Here is a 21,715-nt window from a genome sequence, read left to right as displayed (position 1 = left end):
ATAAAGTGATTTTCGATAAATTATGGGGTAAATATTGGGGTCATTTCGGCAGTAATTGAAAAGAAATTTAAAATAGGTTACTTGCTAATTATCACCTAATTAACATTAAATTTGCGGACCTGTTAAATGAAGTGTTATTGAATAAACTTCTTCTTTGTGAAGGTATTGTGACATAGCATCTGCTCCAGTCACCGTGATTTTAAATGTTTTTCTAATAATCGTAAAGCATCTTATTCTTTATCTTTGCTGTCCGGATTCAAAGTCCAGGTTGATCCCGGCCAGCAGCTCTCCTCCACAGGAGCGGTTCAGCAGCTCCTTCAGGGCTTCGTTCACGTCGTTGTTGAAGACGGTGGAGAAGCTGCAGTTGGGGTACCCGCCACCTCCTCCTCCATCCAGAGGAAACGAACCCATCACCTCCTGCACCCACTTCAGCTCGTCGCTCAGCTCCAGACGCAGCGCGTCGAAGTGGTTCTGTCTCTCCTGGAAGCGGCTGCTGACGGCGCCGAGGCCGGAGCTGAAGGCCTGCATGTCGTCCTGCAGGCTCCTCTTGAAGGCCTCCACCTTACGGAACTCGTAGCGGATCTGCGAGAGCTCGTGGCGCACGTCCTCGCTCTCCTCCTTGTACCAGGCCTCCTTCTCGTTGTATATAGACACCATGGCGTCGATGTCCTCCTGCAGGGAGTCGTGGGCTGCTGCCAGGCTGACGAACGAGCTCTCCATCTGGTCTATGTCCTCCACCACCTGGGCGAAACGCTCAAAGTTTACATAGGTGTTGTTGGGCGGCATGCTGGAGTGGGACTTGATGGTGTACTCCCTCAGGCGCTTCGTCTTCAGCTGGCGCCGCTCCCGTTTCTTCGGCTCCTTGGCTTTATTCTCCTCCTTGTGCTCGTTGGACTTCAGGGTTTAAAGAAGGGAGAGTTAGTAACTGTCATCTAAAGGAGGGAAGAGCATGCAGACACAGATACAGACAGCTAATCCAATTATATACTACGGCTACGTCAGAAATGTTCTACACATGGGATTGTTAAAAATAATAAGAAGAGAAGAAATCATTGGTAAAAGAAACTGGAAGCTAAGCATCTAAATGTGTGCAGATTTAAACAGGAACAGGTTCCTGTTTCAGTGTCAACGTCACAATAATGCAGCCAATAACAAGCTGTTAATAGAGAGGTGAAGTCCCGCCCCCTGTGGACCACCATGGGACTTTATTTCGGAAAAAATATGAACGGTAGAAAAGGAGAGAGACAAATATTCTTTCGATCCCGTTTGAATTGCTCCATGTTTCTGATGACTGGAAAACGAATTCAACATCCAGGTTCCGACAGTATTCTCCCATCATGCAACACAGTGGGGACATCGACTAAACGGCAGTTTGAAATCTTCTTTTGGGGCCAAAACTATTTCAAATGTAAATAATATGTTTGGTGTCTGAATTATAATGTTTTTTTTTTTATCTCATATCAAACATCAATACGGGCGATACAGGTGATGTATAACTTTTGAACAGCAGCGTAGATCTTAAAAAAGGTTATTCACTTTACCTTGATCCATGGGTGATTAAGAGCATCTTGGATTGTTAATCTCTTCCTGTAAGAGAAAAGTAATATTACTAAACTACTACAGTCACAGAGGGGTTATGTGATTCTGGAGAAGATTACAAAACTGAAATTAACTTTAAGATTGCCCTGAAGTAGCCTACTACAGGCTACAAATAACACAGGAAAGCACATTAACTATTAACACTAAACATACCACCTTAACCCTATAATGTTCCAGTGTGAATATTATTGGAGTATTATAGACCTACTATAGAAGATGCATAGCCCAAGTATAATAATAATAAATCAATAGGAGCAAGAGATTGCGGATACTGGCCGATATACACGCCAACATGTGAATAAGAGGAGTATTGGCACTTCTTATTTTCCACTTCAAGCAGTGTACGTTACGCTTGAGCTCTTACATCTTATCCTTCTCCAACAGCTGGCTGATGAATTTCTTGGCCAGCTCGCTGGTGTGACAGAAGAACTCCTCATCAAACTCATAATTGATGGCAGAAATGTTCCCCAGTGTGTCGTGTTTGGTCTCCCCCAGGAACGGTGAAGCTCCACTCAGCCTGGAACCAAAACACAAAGAGGTTCATCATCATCGTCACCCTCTTTGACGGCAGCTGCTGCTGATGCTGTATAACGTGCAGTATACACTAACCCAGGGTTCAACAACCTTTACTATCAAAAGAGCCATTTTAGAATGAAGGTAACACAGCTAATAGTCTAAGTATATAGTATATAGGTCTGATGCAGTGAGGGCAAATGTACTACAGAGTATTAGGAACACATTGAGGGAAAAAACATCTGAGATTTACACATTAAAGTCAGAATATTACGAGAAAAGAATGGTAATATTATGAGAATAAAGTCATAACTTTACAAGAAAAAAAGTTGTAATATTAGAAGAATAAAGACATAAGTTTACGAGAAAAAAAGTAATAATATTACGCAAATAAAGTCATAACTTTACGAGAAAAATAGTAATATTACGAGAATAAAGTCATTACATTCTCATAATATTACAACTTTTTTCTCGTAAACTTCTGATATTATTCTCATGTTACAATTTTCTTTCTCGTAATATTTTGACTTTATTCTTGAAATCTCAGATAAATTTTTCCCTCAATGTGGCCCTTATGCTCCGTTATACCGTCGTACCGTCGTACCAAAGACCTACAACGATGATAAATAAAACAAAAAACAGTTATTCATTTCCATTTTTATAAGTCCACGGGGAGCCACTGGAGAGGAGCTAAAGAGCCGCAGGTTGCTGACCCCTTCACTCGTCTAAGTTACATTATGGTGTGTGTGGTTAACTTGCAGGATGTAGGTGATGACCCCGATGCTCCACATGTCAGCTTCTAACCCCAGAGGCTCGTAGTTGACGATCTCCGGTGCTTGAAAGACAAACAGACGACGGGCAGAATGCTGTTAAAGCAGCTGGAAAGTAAACAGTTACGTTTCACGTATGAATGCTTCCATTCACATGATTGGTATCCAATGAAGTACTCTGTTGTTATCGGTATCACTTTACAGGCACTGGTATTGTAATTCTTTTAAAAGGTCCCATATCGTGCTCATTTTCAGGTTATTACTTGTATTTTGTGTTTTTACTAGAACATGTTTACATGCTGTAATGTTAAGAAAATACCTTTATTTTCGTATATTTTCTTATTCTCGTATTGTCAGCCTGAATATACCTGTATTTACCCTCTGCCTGAAACGCTCCGTTTTAGCTAATTTCAACGGAATTGCAACGGAATTGCAACGGAATTGCGTTGCTAGGCAACAGCTTGGGTCCATGTTTACTTCCTGTCAGCTGATGTTATTTACATACACTGCAACAGGAAATAAACTGGGACACATTTAGAATGTTTATGTCTAAAACTGTGTAATGGTCTAAATATTGTATATTTGTGACATCACAAATGGACAGAAATCCTAACGGCTTGTTTCAAACGCACAATTTCTGAATAAGGGCTGTGTGTATTTCTCCGTATATTGAGCGTTTTGATAGTTCAACAGTATTCATATAGCACTTAAACCTGCTTTATAATATAAAAAGACACGAAAATCGCCCTTTTTACAATATGGGACCTTTAAACAATACCCAGCCCTATCCTCGTCTTACTCTCTGAAGACAGGAAACCTCCTCTTGCCCTCTCTGTTGATGCGTGAGTCACTCAGATAATTGGATGAATACTTGCATTTGAAAATTTTTTATTTTAAGTTGTTAATTAGAGTCAAGATTATTACTATAAATGGCAAAACTGTATTAATGGGCCCCATTAATGGGAGGCAATAGGACCCACTCTTCTTATTCTTCCACGCCATCTTTCCCTGTTACCTTTTCTTTTCATTTCCTTATTTCTTTTTTCTACTCTTTTGTCTTTTGTTTCATTGTGTGTTTATCTTCTTTTAACTTTTTCCCTTTATGTATGTGCGTATGCTTGTGTACGTATATTTATAGTTTAAAATGTTTATATATATTGGTGGAATCCCTGGACCGTGTCTGTCTGTCTGGACATTTTCAGCCTGGATGGACATTAACATTACAACAGCTACAGACACTGGAGATATAATACATCTCAGCATGCAAGAGCATCTGATTATTTGCAACATTTTTCTTTCATTTTCTCTGACTGTACATCAGCAGGTGTGTCGGGGTGGAGGAATTTAACCTGCGTTTAGTTGTTTTCTTGGTCGTGTTTGTGTTTACACGTCGTCTTACCTACAAACTCCGGTGTTCCAAAGATGTTTTTGAACTCAACGCCGGCTTCGATCTTGTGGGCGAGACCGAAGTCGATGAGTTTGATTCTCGGCAGCGGCACGTTCTTGTCCAGCAGCATGATGTTTTCAGGCTGCCGAGGAGACAGAAACGTTTCAAATGTTTGAGAAAAACTACAAATGACATGAACTATTACACTGTTTCCTGCATGATGTTTATTTTACATTGCAAAAAATAAAATGATACAGTATATGTTCAGAAGTTGTAAAACTGTCTGTTCATGAGAGCTTCATTCGCAGCTATTCATTTCAAAGTTACTGTGCACACAAGTCAAAGTCATATTTTCTAGATTAAACACAGATAATTGCTCCATCTAGTGGAACAAATCTTCCTCCTGTATTTTACTGAACTCTCTCCTGGTGAGACCGAGGTGATGGCCAAATGTTTCCAGTCAGTGAACTGGAAAAACATCCAAAACCAGCTTCTCCACTTTACAGAGAAAGAAACTCAGAGGAGTCGAGAGGAACACAAAATTAACTTCCATTATTATTTAAGTTTAAAGTTATGTTTTGACTTTGGAAACAGCAGAAAATAATCTCACACAAGGTCCATTTAGTAGCGGTTCTGGAGCTTTTGATCATATCACATGATCCGTCATCAGCAGGTGAAGTTTAGACACATCTGGCTCACAAATTCTCACAACGGAAAATGTACAAAATGTGAAAGAAAATCTTCCATTTAACCCACACTTATTATAATAATAATATTAATATTAATATTTTCTCAAATGGTAAAATTTTGATGATTTATTGATGAATAACATAAATGTTGGATGAGTGTTTTGCTTCCAAGATAACAAAATAAATAATCATAATTATTTTATTTATTTATTTATGTCGCAAGGCTTTTTTATTTAATTCACAAAAACAGAAATACGAAAGGCAAGTTATTAGAGAGCAAGATGTTTTAGTTGTGAGACAGAGTAATTCAGCAGCATGAGACGAGGGGAAATAAAAAGAGACACCTGTTAATGTCACATGAATACACTCACTAACTCATTAACGTCTCCTTTTCTTCACTACTTCAGTTTTGTCTGCTGGCATTTTCACAAAAACGTAGGAGAAATAAATCTTAGATAGATTTTTTTTAGCTTTAACTCTGTGATTGTTTTGATACAAGAGCAGTAAAGAGTTCAGTTTGTACATCAGCAACATTACAGGTACTTTTATCAAGGGTCCGAGACATCGGGTCGTGTGTTCCTTCCTATGATTTAATAAGCATAAAAGGAAATAATCTATTATGTCTAAAGTTCAGAAAAAAAGTTAGGATACGTTCTGGAAACCTTTTTTTTTCATGTTTCCATTTCTGTGTCTCCCTTTTATAAATCATGGCTTTATGATAGTTATTAAAGTATTCTACATGTTCTGATCTAAGAAGTGCTACTAAATGGACGCTGTGGTGAGATTGAAATCATAAGATGAGGCGTTCCTGAGATATCAAAAGAATAGGACGGACATGAAGTCACAGTGACCTTTGACCTTTGACCACCAAACTCTCATCTTTGCGTCAAGTGGACTTTTCGTCAAATTTGAAGAACTTCCCTCCAGGCGTTCCTGAGATATCACGTTCACGAGAATGGACCAAATGGGCAGACAACCTGAGAACAACATGCCTCCGGCCACGGCTGGCGCGGAGGCATAATAACTGTCACATGCTTTGACAGCTGCTTGTCTCTTGATGTGACTGATGTGACCTCAGGATATCTCATTATTTGCAGATTTATTTTGTTGTTGTTTGTTGATTTCTAAAAGTTAATTTCCTTTTTGCTTTTATCTTCAAATCACATAAATGGTCCATTAATAATAGTTTAATCTTTGATAATCGCTGAGCGTATCTCTGAGAGAAGCCTCACAGAAGATGCTGAATCATCCTGAGTAACAACGTTTGATCGTGAAACAAGCTTTTACCGCTTTGACAAAATGTCACGGCGGAGCTGAACGAGGTCATTTCAGAGTGACTTTTGTTATGGAAATTGTGTTATTAAAGGTTTATGAAATGTAATCAGTCTTGGAATTATATAAATTGGGTATCACTGTAAAGCTGAGACTCTTGTGGATCCAATGAGCCCAACTGTATTCATGTGAGATGATGTTAGTCCCCATAGGAGACATTTCATTGTAGTGAGACCATTTTTTCTTTTAAACGTGACCTCACTGTATAAGATGACCTGTGGTGACCTCTAGGATCATCACAGCCTCATGAAACTTTACAGCCACAAACTACAGACCTAGAGCATTCAGAGGATGGATGGATCAAACTAGAGACCTAGAGCATTCAGAGGATGGATGGATCAGACTAGAGACCTAGAGCATTCAGAGGATGGATGGATCAAACTAGAGACCTAGAGCATTCAGAGGATGGATGGATCAGACTAGAGACCTAGAGCATTCAGAGGATGGATGGATCAAACTAGAGACCTAGAGCATTCAGAGGATGGATGGATCAGACTAGAGACCTAGAGCATTCAGAGGATGGATGGATCAGACTAAAGACCTAGAGCATTCAGAGGATGGATGGATCAAACTAGAGACCTAGAGCATTCAGAGGATGGATGGCTTTCCTAGCTAGATTGACAATAAGGGGGTTTCTGAGCAGTTTACACAACAGATATGCTCACCATCCAATCATGTTTATTACAGATTTATAACTAGAAGTCCTTGACCCACAGCGCTGAGCAGCATCTCAAATTAATCTTCAGGTTCTCAGCTTTCAGATGATGTACACCACTTCTATGTTGACCTGCTATCTCCCCCTAAAGACACCCTGTACCCCCCTAAAAAAGACAAAAACTGGTCTATTGTGGGTCTCTCTACACAGCACATGTAGTTAAAAAGCATCACGTCTTGTCTGGACAAACCTTGAGATCAAAGTGGGCTATTTTCCTGGCGTGGAGGTAGTTGACCCCCTCGAGGATTTGCTTGATGAACTGAGTGGCCTCTTCCTCGCTCAGAGACTCCTTCTGTGCCAGGAAGTCAAACAGCTCACCTCCAGAGACCCTGGATCACAGACACGCATCATCATCCAACACGCTAAAATCACTAAATCAGTGCAGAGTAACTCTGTGGAGAATGTTTCACATGTTCTAAATCAGCATAAAACAAAGTGAGAGGCTGATATTACAGGAGGACATGAAAACTCACACTGCTAACATATAGTTTCCTCTCTCCTTTTCTCCAGACTCAGCAAGCAAAAACATAGTTTTTCATGCACTGGTCTATTTTGAGCAACATGTCTGTTTCAGACGAGTGGAAAGAAAATATCCAAAATACATATTTAGGTTTTTATTTTACTATTTTGTCTGTTTGCGTTTGTAGATTTCTTCTAAATTCACCAAACGTTAGCATTAGATAATGCCTCGTTTGCATATTTAAACATAACATTTGTCAATTGCCATCTGGCTTTTTTGCAACCAGAAGTGACTCGAGAGGGTGGAGCTACGTACAACACTGAATAAGACATTTTGAGATGACTAAAATGTTCTAATTAACTTTGATGAAATGAAAACACACTGTGAAAGGGTTAAAGTTGTAAACATGGACAACTCCCAGACCGGACAACGCCGTGGTAGCGACCTGTCAATCACAAGGTAGCCCCGCCCTAAAGCATCCCCTGCTTTATGGTCTATGTGACTCTAAATGGGACCATAATATACTAAATGAACATCATGCTGTATTGAAGAAGAGAAGAAGAAGGCTTCACTTCTCAGACCTGTAGGGTGCTGCCTTGTATTTCCACACTAATATTCTTTCCTGCTATATCAGGCGTCGGCAACCTTTACTATCAAGAGAGCCATTTTAGGCAACAAAAACAAAAAAAAAGAAATCTGTCTGGAGCCGCAAAACATCTGATCATTGTGATGAAAGTAACAGTTTATAGTCTAAGTATATAGTATATAAGTCTAATGCAGTGAGGGCCAAAGAGACAATGTACTACGGAGTATTAGGACCACATTGAGGGAAAAAACATCTGAGATTTACAGAATATAGTCGTAATATTATGAGAAAAAAGTCGTAACATTACGAGAAGTAAGTCATAACTTTACGGAAAAAATGTTGTAATATTACGAGAATAAAGTCATAAAATAATTAGAATAAAGTCAGAAGTTTAAGAGAAGAAAGTCGTAGTATTATGAGAATAAAGTCATAACTTTACGAGGAAAAAAATAAAATAACACATAAAAATACTACTTTATAATGTTATGACTTTATTTTGATAATATTACGACTTTAATCTCAAAATCTCTGATTTATTTTTTTCCTCAATGTGGCCCTAATACTCCGTCGTACCGTCGTACCATGGACCTACAAAAATGATAAATAAAAATTAAAATGTAAACAAAAAACAGTTATTCATTTCCACTAATTCTTTTTATAAATCCACAGGGAGCCTCTGGAGAGGAGCTAAAGAGTCGCAGGTTGCTGACCCCTGGGCTATGTGAACCCTGGTGGGGAGCTGCATCGCTCAAACTAATGTAAATATTCTGCAGGTTTTGTGCATCATTTTGTGCACGTATTCAAAATTCAGCACATTTTATATGTTTGAAAACATAAAGTTATAAAGTTTTGCAGGACAGCGTGAGTTTATAATGAATAACTCACCAACTGGACATGAGCCAAAAGGATACAGACTGTTATAAAGAGTCTTTATATGATGTCATTAACTGAATAATTCCAGTAAAGTGATGGTCTGTCTGTCTGACTCACAGCTCCAGGATGAGCACCACGTCGGTGCGGTTCTCGTAGACGTCGTGCAGCGTGACGATGTTGGGGTGCTGAATCTGCTGCAAAATGTCCACCTCCCGCTCGATCTCCTCCCGCCTCACCCCCCGAGAGCTCGCCATACTCTGGCGCTTCTTGATGAACTTGGCGGCGAATTCCAGACCCGTGCTTTTCTCTCTGCATTGCTTTACGATGGCGAACTGCCCACTGAAACACACAGAGGAGGAACCACAGAGAGTTAAAGAGAGGCTGGACTAAAGTAGAATTTATTAACTATAAAAAAACATAACAGTATAGATGAATTACTGGCTGGATATCAACATATCATAGATAAATTGGTATCTGCCTTTATGTCAATCAAAAAAAAAGAAACAGTGTCATCATTACTTAATTTGTCCACCAGAGAGCATCAACAAGTTCGTTTTTCTGCTAAAAAAAATCCATCCATTTTCTGTAACCGCTTATCCTATTCAGGGTCGTGGGGGGGCCTGGGGCCGATCCCAGCTGACATTGGGTGAAGGCTGTGTACACCCCGGACAGGTCGCCAGACTATCACAGGACTGACACATAGAGACAACCATTCACTCTCACATTCACACCTACGGGACATTTAGAGTCAATAATTTAACCTTTTTGGACTGTGGAAGGAAGTCGGAGAACCCGGAGAAAACCCACGCTAACACGAGGAGAACCCGCCCCTGCTGTAAAAATGTTCTGCTGAATATATAATAATCACAATTCCTTAAAAAACTCAATTTAAGAGATTTAACTTTTTTTTTTTTTTTAATGCGTTTGATAGAAATATATATAAGCTGATATATTTTCATCTGAATGTCATAAAAGGTTATAGTATAGTATGCCCAAAAATGTCAAAAATGTCAAGAAAAAAGTAATAGTATAGTATGTCCTAAAAACTAATGTATAGTATGTTGAAAAATGTCATAAAAAAAGTCATAATTCCAGTGTGCCTAGAAGCACAAGGCACAGCCTTGTGCTTCTAGGCACACTGGTCTATTATTCGACGCGTTTATTTCTTATTCTGACTTCTTCCGTGTGTGTTTTTTGGCACGCTACTCCTCCCGCAGCGTTGCCAGCACCTGTACAAAAAATACATCAAAACGTGCGGAATGAGCGGGAATCGAGTGCTATGACCTGACTAAGAGATTCGCACAGCGATTTCCGAGAAAAACGCGCGATAGCGCGATTATTTTCTCCATAGGAATGCATTGAAAATCGACGTGAAGAGTGCTCAAAAATACTCCTCTTTGGGGCCATATAGAGTCGCCATACTTTAATGTAGAAACATGATTAAAAGTTTAAACGGGTCACGAGACTTGGGACTTTATTTGGCCAAATGGAAATTTTTTGATAGCTGGCACGGTTTTCACGAAATCGCAGTTTACGTTTTGTGAAATTTTCAGACCGTTTCAGATTTTATAATGGGTGTGTATTGCGTGGGTCGTTAAGGGCTAGAGCGCGTGATGTCAGAGCTAGAGTGCGGGAAAGCTTTGAAATCTTTTGAAAATTTTCCGAACAAATTGCTCTGTAGCCCACAACGTCCACTCCTCATACACAATTAATACATCAAAACGTAGGTATTTTTGTGCCGGTCGCAAACATGTAGCTATGGAATCAGTCGGACTTACACATTTGGCGACACATGCCTGAACGTGAGAGCAACTGCAGGCTTCGCTCCCATAGGGCCCCATATTAAATTTCACAGAATTTTTTGGATCAGAGAAAAAAGTTACTACTTTTCGAAACTGCCGCCGAGGTCACATTTTTGAAACTACAGACCCAAATGTCGCACCATTTGTTCATCAGAGACTCCTAACTGGTCTCATGAACAATCTAAGCGATAGGAGTCACGGTTTCTGTCGTAGAAGTACTTTTATGACATGTACGTCTCTGGTTAACTCCTATTATAAACTGCCCCACTGCAGCAGTGGTCAACTTCAGATTGCTGCTAGACAGCTGATTCACATTAGCCAATCAGAGCAGGCTGACTAACACACCCACACACACACACACACACACGCACACTATTTACTGTATCACGCCATTTCAGTGAGCCAGCATGCTCTAAACCAGGCTTCAATGGATCAGGGCCATAATTAATGTGATCAATTACACCTGTGATTAAAAGCCCCCAACTCTCATTGTATGATAACAGGAACTAGGTATTCACCTACTTTTCAAAATAAAATCCCTCAACTCTTACTGTATGTTAACAGGAAACTAAACACTCCTCATGGCCCCCAATCACCATGGCAACCACTGACAGACACGCACGCAGCGAAAGGGCCTACAGTTATGACCTCACTATGGACAGACAGTCTGAATTCTGCCCCCCCCCCCCCCCCTCCACACACACACACCACCCCTAGCCCCCACCCATCCCCCCAGCACCAGGCACACTGGTCAAAATTTCTTGCGAAATTTTCTAGTATAGTGTTGATGTCCGAAAAAATGTCTGAAAATGTCTGAAAATGTCTGAAAAAGGCTGAAGAAAGGCCGACATATATATAAAAATAAATTTCGAAAAATGTCTGAAAAATGAGCAAAACAAATTCTGAAAAATATCCAGAAAATGTACGAAAGTAGGCCGAAGAAAGGCAGAAGAAAAGTCTGACGTATATGTCGGAAAAAATTCCCATAAAATGTCTGAAAACGCGGAAGAAAGGCGGACATACATCCAAAAAAAATTCCGTTTCGGCTCACTGCAGTTTGTTTTGGTTGACGGATACGGAACGGATATGACGTTGCGTTACTCAGACTACAAAATTAAAAGCGGTAACTTCCTTCTACCTCCATATAGACTCAAATGAAGCAAATATATCGATTCTGGCATTAAAAATTGGATTTCAAAATCATAAATAAAATTGCGATACAAAGGTGAATTATTTTTTCCCACCCCCTGACAGCTGCATCTGTTTATTTGTGGTTCACTTGACTGGTTTGTAATCCAACACTCCACTTCCTCATTATCAGCCAGTCTGGGAGCAGATATAGCCGCGGCTAAAGATAGACGAGTCCTTTAACATGCGTAACAGTTGTTTCTCCACCGGACGACGCACAGCAACTAAACTATCGGCCCAAAACACAAGACAGTTAATGTTTCTCCTAGCAGGAATATTTCAGTGTAATCTGAGGTTATAGGTTAATCTGTAATCTGTCAAAGGGGAAGCTCAATTTGACTCCTGTTAAAAAGGAAAATTAAAAAATACACCACTGATATAGGAGTTATTATCACAGATGCAGGAAGCAGTTAATGATTCAGTGTAATTTCCATATTGTTATTACAGCACAGCAATAACTGCTCGGTGACCGACATGCTTGTTGGTGCTCTGTTTTCAGTCTAAATAATTAAATGACAAACTCTACATGATAACTTTTATCAGGGTTGTGTTTTTCTTTATGATGATCAAAGTTGTTGCCTGTATATCAATATTACTGACATCTGATAAAGTGCATTACTGGAATAATATGGTAGTTATGTAGTTATGTGAAGAAGTTGTGCCACACTTTACACCAGTCTAATAATATATATTCAAAGTATTTTGAGCTGTAAACAAAACAAGACAAAAGATTAATTCTCATAAATCATAATTTCACATAACTGGATTCTTCATAAATAATCACTTTTTATATATAAAACATTGAAATAATAATAAAGTATTAGCTGTCACTGAAATAAATTAATATACATAAATAAATAAAATGTATAGAGTGCTAGATTTTAGTTGTAGATCAGTTTCTAGTTAGGATTTTAGTTATTTATGCTTTTATTATTTCTATAATTATCTATCTCTCTATTGTCAGAGTTTTGTAATGAACAATAGGCTACATTATTAAAGTAGTTATGAACTGCATTCACACTATCAGTTATTTGGATTCTGATTTACATTAAAGGTTTTATTGATAATATTTTATGTAGATTAATATTTTAAAAATAAATGATACATCTACAGAGCCTTTAGAAAGGTGCCAAATAAAAGTATGGCTTTTCCTGAAAAAAAATAATTATGATTGTGAATTAATCATTGAAAACATTTTGGCGGGTCCAAAATTAATGTTTTGTTTACTCTTACCAAAAATAAGTTTATTCAAGTGTACTATTAGTATACTTCTTTTAAACCTAAAATAAGACAGTTTACTTTCAGTTTACTTTTTATGTACTTATCAGAGATATACTTAACAAAATTAGACTTAAGTATACTTGATTTATACTGACAAGTGTACAGAAAAGTCAAAGTGCACTTGGTTAAAACTTGTACTTAATCTTTTGATCGAGATATACTTAAGAATAGTGAAAGTTAGTATACTTGTAGTATTTAACTAATAGTAACTAGTACTATTTAACTAGTAGTTTACTGAATATACATTAAAGTGCACTTTCATAAGCTATAAAGTGATTTATATACGTGTATGTGCACTAGATGTGTGTTTATTGTTTATATAAATTATATTCAATATGTATTTTTTATTATTATTATTATTTTTTAATTTTCTATACATTTTTCTTCATTATTGCAATCATTACTTTGACTGTATCTTTTATTTTTATATTTCAATTTACTCATTATTATTATTATTATTATTATTATTGTGTAGTTAAAGTATATTTAATACAAGGATAGGTTCATTATCAATAATATATCATTACCACATTTTTTCTATAATTATTAATTTCTTATGTAATTTAATTTAATTTAATTATTATTTATCTATTTTTCTGATTTCAATATATGTTTTCAAAACAAACAAAAAAATGTTAATGCACTTTGGAATTAAATTGTAAAATATGCTAATAAAAAAAAATCTTAAAAAAAAATTATAATAATTTAAAGAAATAATGCATGCATGTCTGTACCTTCCCAACTCTTCACCAATTTCATAGAAGTCCTCCACTTTCTGCTGTTTGAATAAATCCATGTCTGCAGACTCTTCACTGGAGTGTGTGGTGAGAATAAAACTTCATCTCTATTTACCTGAAATATAACAAAACACACTTATTTTATCATCTGGAAAACATGTTTATACAACTCTTTAAATAAATAAATAAATGCAACATTACAACATTTAATGAAACAGAGAGATATTAAAACATGACTTTATATCCTGTTATAGAGAATGTAACTGCAGTTAAAAGTTGGACCACAGACTGTTTGACTGAAACAAGAAACTATTATTGTAAATGTCATAAATAATACAACAAATAATACAAACAGAAATGTCTCACCGTGTTAAACACTTGATCATGGACACCATGTCCTCCTGCTGTCCTGTTAGCGTCTCTAACGTGGAGAGCAGAGTTCACCAGCACCACTAGAGGAGAGCTTCATGCAGAACTTCATTAAGAAAACTACACATTTAATGCTGCAGCTTATAACTGAAAACAGGAAAATTACAATATATTTTCAAAACCTAACACATTCCTATGATGTAGTGCACAAAGTTGAATGTCAACAGTGAGTCAAGCAAAGCAGAAGCGTTTGAATTGAAGTTAAATATTAGTTTTATGTGTTCACACAGCGCCTTACACTCTTACCTGATAGCATACACAATTTAGCCAATTTATTTTAAAAAGATGATTTTAGGTGTTTTAATTTCATGCCGAATAGAAGACTGACCCGTTACAACTCAGGTGATTTATTCAAAAGTGTTAAATGAGGTACGTAGCTCTGCAGAAAGGTAGGTAAACTTTTAATTTGCAATAATATAAATGAGGTTTGGCGTCATCGTGTCTGTGTGTGCGCGCTCTGCCTCTTGGCTCGACCATCTGTTCAGCCCGCGCGTGAATTTATGTCACCTGTTGTCTCGCGCGCTCCAGCACACTGTCAACACTGAAAATCAGTTGTTTTTTTAATTAATTTTTTATTATTTTAATAAAGCTGATTAACATAAATATTTACAACGTTTGTTTATTTTAATAAATAGAATTTTATTTATTTATAATTTTTCCCCCTGAAAATTGTCTCTTTCATAGGGTACCAGGAAGCTGAATGCAAATTCTGATCAATAAAATATTAAATTATTATTATCATTATTATTATTATTATTATTATTATTATTATTATTTCTTTTTTAATACTTGCGCCCCTCCCCATACAAGTATTTCTGTCCCAATCAAGAACAAATTCACTTTTATAATAATATAATTAGCAAAATAATAGTCAGTGATTGAAGTAACTAAGTATTTACTCAAGTACTGTACTAAGTACATTTTTGAGGAACTTGTACTTTACTTGAGCGTTTCTATTTTATTTCTTCTGACTTCTACTACATCTCAGGGGGGAATATTGTACTTTTCACTCCACTACATTTGAAATCGGAAAACTTTGCAGATTATGATTTTACAAACATGTATGATCCATTTTTATACAGAATAGTGTACAACCTAGTAAAACATCTCAACCTGCTGTGATATTAAAGCAGCAGCAGGTAGAAATGGAGCCAATATGATTAAAGAAAGTTATTTAAAAAAAAAAAATCATGTTCCTCTGTGTCCTCCGGTGCTCCTAACGGCATCTACAAGATTTCACAGACCGGAGGAAAACAACCAATCAGAGCCGAGCTGGAGCCTGTCGTCTCTGAGCAGCTGTCAATCACTCGTCAACTCCGACCAAATGGTCAAACTAGGCAGCGTTGATCAAATATGAATCAATATTCTGTTTCTGTAATGCCTATTTCTCTCCTCAAATGTTCACAGGAACATCTTGTAGTGCACGGTTTAGCTGTAAAATGAGAAAGTTTGTGTGACCCGGCAGCCATGTTGAGATCTGCTGAGGAAATACCAAGCACCACCCAGCAGCCGGAGCACAGCCAATAGGAACGCTCTCTCTCTCTGAAATGACCTGTGATTGGTCAAAGTCTCCCATCACGGGCTAGATTTTTTAAAGCCTGAAAACAGAGCCATCAGGAGGAGCAGAAGTCTAGTTATCTCTCAGAACACTTGAATTACAATATGCTGAAAGGTTATTATGGGATCACTGCCCAATGATGCCGAGCTTTAATGCAGCGTGATGTGCAGAATCCAGTTGTTAAAGGTCCCATATTTGGAAAAAGTGAGATTTTCATGTCTTTTATATTATAAAGCAGGTTTAAGTGCTTTATAAATACTATTGAACTATCAAAACGCTCAATATACAGAGAAACACACACAGCAGCCCGTATTCAGAAATTGTGCGTTTGAAACAAGCCGTCAGGATTTCTGTTCATTTGTGATGTCACAAATATACAATTATATATAGACCATTTCACGGTTTTAAACGTAAACATTCTAAATGTGTCCCAGTTTATTTCCTGTTGCAGTGTATGTAAATAACATCAGCTGACAGGAAGTAAACATGGACCCAAGCTGTTGCCTAGCAACGCAATTCCGTTGCGATTCCGTTGAAATGCAGTAAACGGAGTGTTTCAGACAGACGGTAAATACAGGCATATTCAGGCAGACAGTATGAGGAAAATAAAGTTGTTTTTTTTTTAACATTACAGCATGTAAACATGTTCTAGTAGAAACACAAAATACAAGTAAGAACCTGAAAATGAGCACGATATGGGACCTTTAAGTAGGGAAGAAGTTGCATGTAAATCACATCATTACAGGCTGGCTGAGTCTCTATAATGAGACTGTGAGATCAGATCTTTGTCCCCACGCCGTGATCAATACAAACACACATTCATGTTCCAACTCTTCCAGTTTACACATACATCTGGGACCAGGAACACAGATAGTAAAATGCAACCTGCAGCCCAGTGAGAGTTGGAGGAGTCACTGACTGAAACAATACCACTATTCAGATGACGAGAGACACCCAATGGAAATAGTCAAATGAGGCACCTGGACTTCCTGTAGAGAGTTTACCTGAGCAAAGAGCATGCAGTTACTACCACTGCTCCGTCAGCTGCCCACACACCTGTGAGGACGGAGAAGATGGCGGGTGTAGACCTAAACATGGAGTCATCGGAGGGAGGCCTGAAGGAGCTGGTGCTCAGGTGGTTCACTGAGACTCAGGCACCGCTCATCCTCAACAACGGGAACTTCCCCGACTGGTTTCAAGGCTTCGCCGCACGAAAGTAAGAAAAAGAGTTCAGGATCTGTGGTGACGGAGGGAAGGGAAAGTTTTCATTTGAATGCATTGATAGTAGAGGTTTACAGGTCTTATAGGTTCTAACGGGAAGTGGCATTTGATTTGACTTTATTTGAATAGATTTCATTATGTTTATCCCGTCTTTGTTCTGTTAGTAGATACCGAGGACACTGAGGTCATGCAATGGTGGAATGAAACTAGTACATTTATACTCAAGTACTGTACATAAAGCTGCAGTAGGCAGTATATTTTTGGCATCATTGTGCAAAAATCCCATAATAATCTTTCAGCATATTGTAATTCAAGTGCTCCGAGATACTTCTGCGCCTCCTCTTGGCTCTGTTTTCAGGCTTTAAAAAATCTGGCCACTGACAGGAGACTTTGGCCAATCACAGGTCATTTCACTGAGAGAGCGTTCCTATTGGCTGTGATCCAGCTGGTGGGCGGTGCTTAGTATTTCCTCAACTTGACCTCAACATGGCTGCCGGGTCACAACCTTTCTGGTCATGCTAGCTGCAAACCCCGGAGTGTGTTTTATTCCTTATGAAGTCCACTCTCTATTTGTAAGACTAATATTTGTTTATTTTAAAAGTGACTTGCTTTAATGCGAGGAACAGATGATAATGGACTTCCAGATATTAAAGCTGTTTTTGCAGGGTGAGAAACCAATAGAACTGACAGGATCAGTCTCTGAGATGTATCATCAGCTCGTATCTCTCCATTATTCCCTCTCACGCACATCACTCAGGGAAAACAGAGGTTTGTATGACGTGGCGGTGTTATATTTAGACCTAATTTGCCTGTTTAATTGGTTGTGTCTGGCAGGGACACAGAAGATCTGCTGAGAGATAAAGCTCTGGGCTGTTTTCTCATTCGCCTCAGTGATAAAGCCGTCGGCTACATCCTGTCCTACAAGTGAGCCAAATCAACTCTGATCAACATAGACAACAGTTTGCTTCTTCTTCTTCTTCTTCTTCTTCCTCTCTGATTCATCTCTGTTTCCTCCTCCAACAGGGGCCAGGATAGGTGCCGCCATTTTGTCATCACCCAGAATCCCGATGGGCAGTTCGCCATATCGGGAGACAGTCAGACGTACCGCAGTCTCAAAGAGCTCATCGAGCATTACAAAGTCAGCCCCATCCAGCCCTTTGGAGAATACCTCACCTCCAGTTGTTATGAGGTGAGGAGGGGCCTGTTTGTTCTAAAGCCGGACACACACTGTACGCTTTTAGAAATGTAGTTGTGTTATTCCTACTCCTACTGTACGACCACATCGTTTGCGATGTAAAGCCAAAGCTCACGGTGTAAAGGGACTCTATGTAAGAATCAGAAATGTCTTGTTAACAGCGACACCTGTGGCCGTTAAGTCAACGACAGTCAGCGTCCTGTTGCTCGCGCTTGTGCTCGCTCTACATAGACATGAATGAGCATCGCTCAAAACAGTGAGGCGACACACGTCAGCTAAAAGCACAATATCACTCTATATTTCAGCTGCTTGGCAGTAATGTTAGCTGACCAGACGAAGGTCTCTCCATGAATCAATGCTGATCCTAGTGTTGGCTTTTCCTGCTTCAGCCTCCCAACCGCGGCCGGGTGGAACAGGGGAGACACCGGAGTTTTGGTCGGAGACAATAACGTTTCTCTCTGCGGAGCCCCGTCACTTCACAAGACACGGGAAACCTCTGTTGGTCTGGAGGAGCTGCAGCAGTTATTTCTGCACAAACGTCCACTGTACATTCACTAGATATTCTTAGAGCTAAACTAACTCTTCTGCAGTGTGGAGTGAGCAGCATGCACGTGAGAGGTGGAGAGAGAGAGTGAGAACGAGCGCGGTGTGTGAGTGAAGGTAAGCAGGCAGAGGAGCAGAGGAGCAGAGGAGCAGATACTCCGGTCCTGGAGACCAAAGCTACGGTCTCCCCCGCGTCCTCCGCCTGCGGCCAACACTGTTTAACAGACGGGCTTCACTAGATACAACCAAGAGGTTTTGGTGCTTCCGTGTAGTTTGTGTTGGAGTCTGAGTCTGAACAGCGGAGACACATGTGAGTGTGCATGGGACACCGACCAGCAATGCGATACGTTGCAATGCGATACAGCAATACGTGTAAGAAGTTACAAACAGTCCCTTTAAATGAAGTTTTCCATCCTTTTGTGTGCCATATCATTTACTGTTTTTTTTTTTTTGTTTGACGCACCTTCTTACCTGAAGCACAGACTTTGATTAACTCTGCATCTAAAACAGGTCTGTAATTTTAATCACAGCAGGTTTTAATTATAACAGGTTAAATCAGACATTAATACACTTCAACACTCCAGCTTCTAAATCTGAGAGGCCATAATAATAATAATAACACACCGCTGGTTTAATTTCACCCCTTACAAAAAAGTACTTCAAGTTTATTTTATGAAATAAAGTAAAATAAAATTCAAGTATATTTCCCACATATACTTTATGTAGTAAGTATACTAATATAAATGTACTGGTGGTATACTTGTAAGTGTCCTACTTCAATACTTCTTGGGACTAAATAAGCCCACTTTTTAGTTTATGAAAGTGCACTTTAAAGTTTACTCTCAGTAAACTACTAGTTAAATAGTTTTTATACTACAAGTATACCAACTTATACTTTTCTTAAGTATATCTTGATCAAAAGATTAAATACAAGTATAAGCCAAGTTAGACTTTTTTGTATACTTGTCAGTATGAGCCAAGTATACTTTTGTTAAGTATACCTCTGATAAGTACATAACAAGTAAACTGAAAGTATACTCTTATTTTAAGTTTAAAAGAAGTATACTAATAGTACACTTGAATAAACTTCTTTTTGGTAAGGGTGGTGCCGTCATCATTTCCATGTCTCACTTGTGAAAAGAGACCAATAACAACGGTTGTTCCTCTCCAGGTGAACGAAGGTGAGCTGTACGATGTGGTGAACTACAAAGCCAGAGGGACGCCTGGGGTGAGCGTCCAAGCTCTGCGGACTCTGTGGAACCACAAACATGATCGCCACAGCGACCCGGGCACGAACCAGAGGATTCAGCAGCACAACGACAGTCCTGCAGTTCAGCTGCCTGCACTGCCACTGAAATCTAAGAGCAGAAAGCTGACGGGAGCGGCGTCTGTAGACACAACGTCCCTCTCACAGGTACCAAGGACATGAGAACTGAGGGATTGTTAGTTGTGCTGCACGCAAAGACAATTTTAGAGTTTTGTACTTCATCAAAAGATCTAGGTCAGACCAGAGGTCAGCAACCTTTACTACTAAATCCAAACCCGTACTGGGTTTGAATTTAATGTATTGGCTTCATATCGCAATATATTCCAGAAGTCTGAAATGCAAAAAAATGTCCTACATTAGGCTAATTCACCCTAAATCTTTAAAATGCCAAATAAATGAGGAGAGATTGTTGGTGTCATCCTTATCCTGATGCTGTGGTGTCTTTCAGGGCGTTCCTCCGGTACCAAAGAGAGGCCTTCCTCTGGGCTTCACTCTGAGTGACACAACATCACATCCAAGTGAAACCCAGACCGACCCGAACAGACCAGAGACACCCAGAGGAACCGCAGACCCAGCAGATGACCCACTGATGTCTGACACAGACTCGTCTAACACCCCTGACACCAACTATCCAGGTGATCTTTGTCCACCAGGTTTCTCTGAGCTCACACAGCTGGTGAGCAGAAGCAAATCTCTACCGAGACTCAGCAGCAGCAGCATGGAGGAGGAGGAGGAGGAGGAGGAAGAGTACTCGAACCGGCTCAGTCACTCCTTCTCAACATCTTACTCACCTTCTCTGCTGAAGAGGGTCACCTGTCCCACCGACTCCCTCCACGAGCCGAGCAGCTCCAGCTCGGAGCAGCAGGCTGCTGATGCAGAGATGTTGAAGTCCAACCCGCTGTACCAGATCTCAGAGAGGGCTGGAGGAGGGAGGTCAGCTCAACAGGGAGAAGGCATGTACGCCGAGGTCCCCCACAGATCCCCCCGAGATGGGCTGCCTGATAACACCTACTCCCTCCACGAGCCGAGCAGCTCCAGCTCGGAGCAGCAGGCCGCTGATGCAGAGATGCTGAAGTCCAACCCGCTGTATCATACCTCGGAGGGGGCTGGAGGAGGGAGGTCAGCTCCGCAGGGAGAAGGCATGTACGCCGAGGTCCCCCACAGGCCCCCTCGAGGTGAGCTGCCCGATAACACCTACGAGCAGATCCCTGGGGAGGCCATGGCCGTCCACGGCAACACCTACGAATCGTTGGAAGACTTGAAGACCAAGAAGTCCAAATTCACCTGGAAGAAAAATGTAAGTCAGAAAGAAGAATCGGAGTTGTTGATGATATTGAGAGCAGAAATATATGATTTAATGTCTGTCTCTTTTCTGTTTGCAGAATGTTAAATGGAAAAATTTCCTCCCTGATTACAAGAAGAAATAAAAGGACTCAGCGACTGATTGATATTGAGACAGAAATGGAAAGAGCATTACAAATAAATCCCTTTTATAATGGCATTTTATTAACCCTCTGAGACCCACAATAGACCCGTTTTTAGTCTTCTTCATGGGGGTACAGGAGGTCTT

The 21,715-nt window shown here is 39.5% G+C and overlaps 2 protein-coding genes and 1 long non-coding RNA gene across 5 annotated transcripts; 1 reads left to right on the top strand and 2 right to left on the bottom strand.

Moving 5' to 3' along the window:
- Positions 1-14,830, bottom strand: dapk2a (death-associated protein kinase 2a). Of its 3 annotated transcripts, none has more exons than XM_037792859.1 (10): positions 14,690-14,830; positions 14,299-14,395; positions 13,930-14,047; positions 9,042-9,263; positions 7,196-7,334; positions 4,282-4,411; positions 2,872-2,947; positions 1,964-2,116; positions 1,542-1,587; positions 1-894 (listed from the first exon to the last, which is right to left on the bottom strand). In XM_037792859.1, exons 3-10 carry the CDS (start codon positions 13,989-13,991, stop codon positions 238-240), a joined length of 1,485 nt encoding a protein of 494 aa, XP_037648787.1. In that variant the 5' UTR covers positions 13,992-14,047; positions 14,299-14,395; positions 14,690-14,830; the 3' UTR covers positions 1-237. The 3 variants fall into 3 exon arrangements, with proteins under 3 accessions (XP_037648787.1, XP_037648776.1, XP_037648783.1); XM_037792848.1 differs by having other exon boundaries at positions 14,608-14,810; XM_037792855.1 differs by having other exon boundaries at positions 14,299-14,384; positions 14,608-14,810.
- LOC119502216 lies at positions 10,581-11,477 on the bottom strand. The gene is made up of 2 exons (XR_005210024.1): positions 11,425-11,477; positions 10,581-11,209 (listed from the first exon to the last, which is right to left on the bottom strand). It is a non-coding gene; the product is annotated as an uncharacterized LOC119502216 (long non-coding RNA).
- A 2,143-nt stretch (positions 14,831-16,973) lies between the features above and the next one.
- si:ch211-112g6.4 (SH2 domain-containing protein 7) lies at positions 16,974-21,715 on the top strand. Its single transcript, XM_037792835.1, has 6 exons — positions 16,974-17,135; positions 17,975-18,064; positions 18,164-18,329; positions 20,050-20,292; positions 20,594-21,442; positions 21,528-21,715. Exons 1-6 carry the CDS (start codon positions 16,993-16,995, stop codon positions 21,570-21,572), a joined length of 1,536 nt encoding a protein of 511 aa, XP_037648763.1. The 5' UTR covers positions 16,974-16,992; the 3' UTR covers positions 21,573-21,715.

The sequence above is a fragment of the Sebastes umbrosus genome, chromosome 2 (assembly GCF_015220745.1).
Source record: "Sebastes umbrosus isolate fSebUmb1 chromosome 2, fSebUmb1.pri, whole genome shotgun sequence".
Lineage (NCBI taxonomy): Eukaryota > Metazoa > Chordata > Actinopteri > Perciformes > Sebastidae > Sebastes > Sebastes umbrosus.
This window is presented reverse-complemented; position numbering and strand designations above follow the sequence as displayed.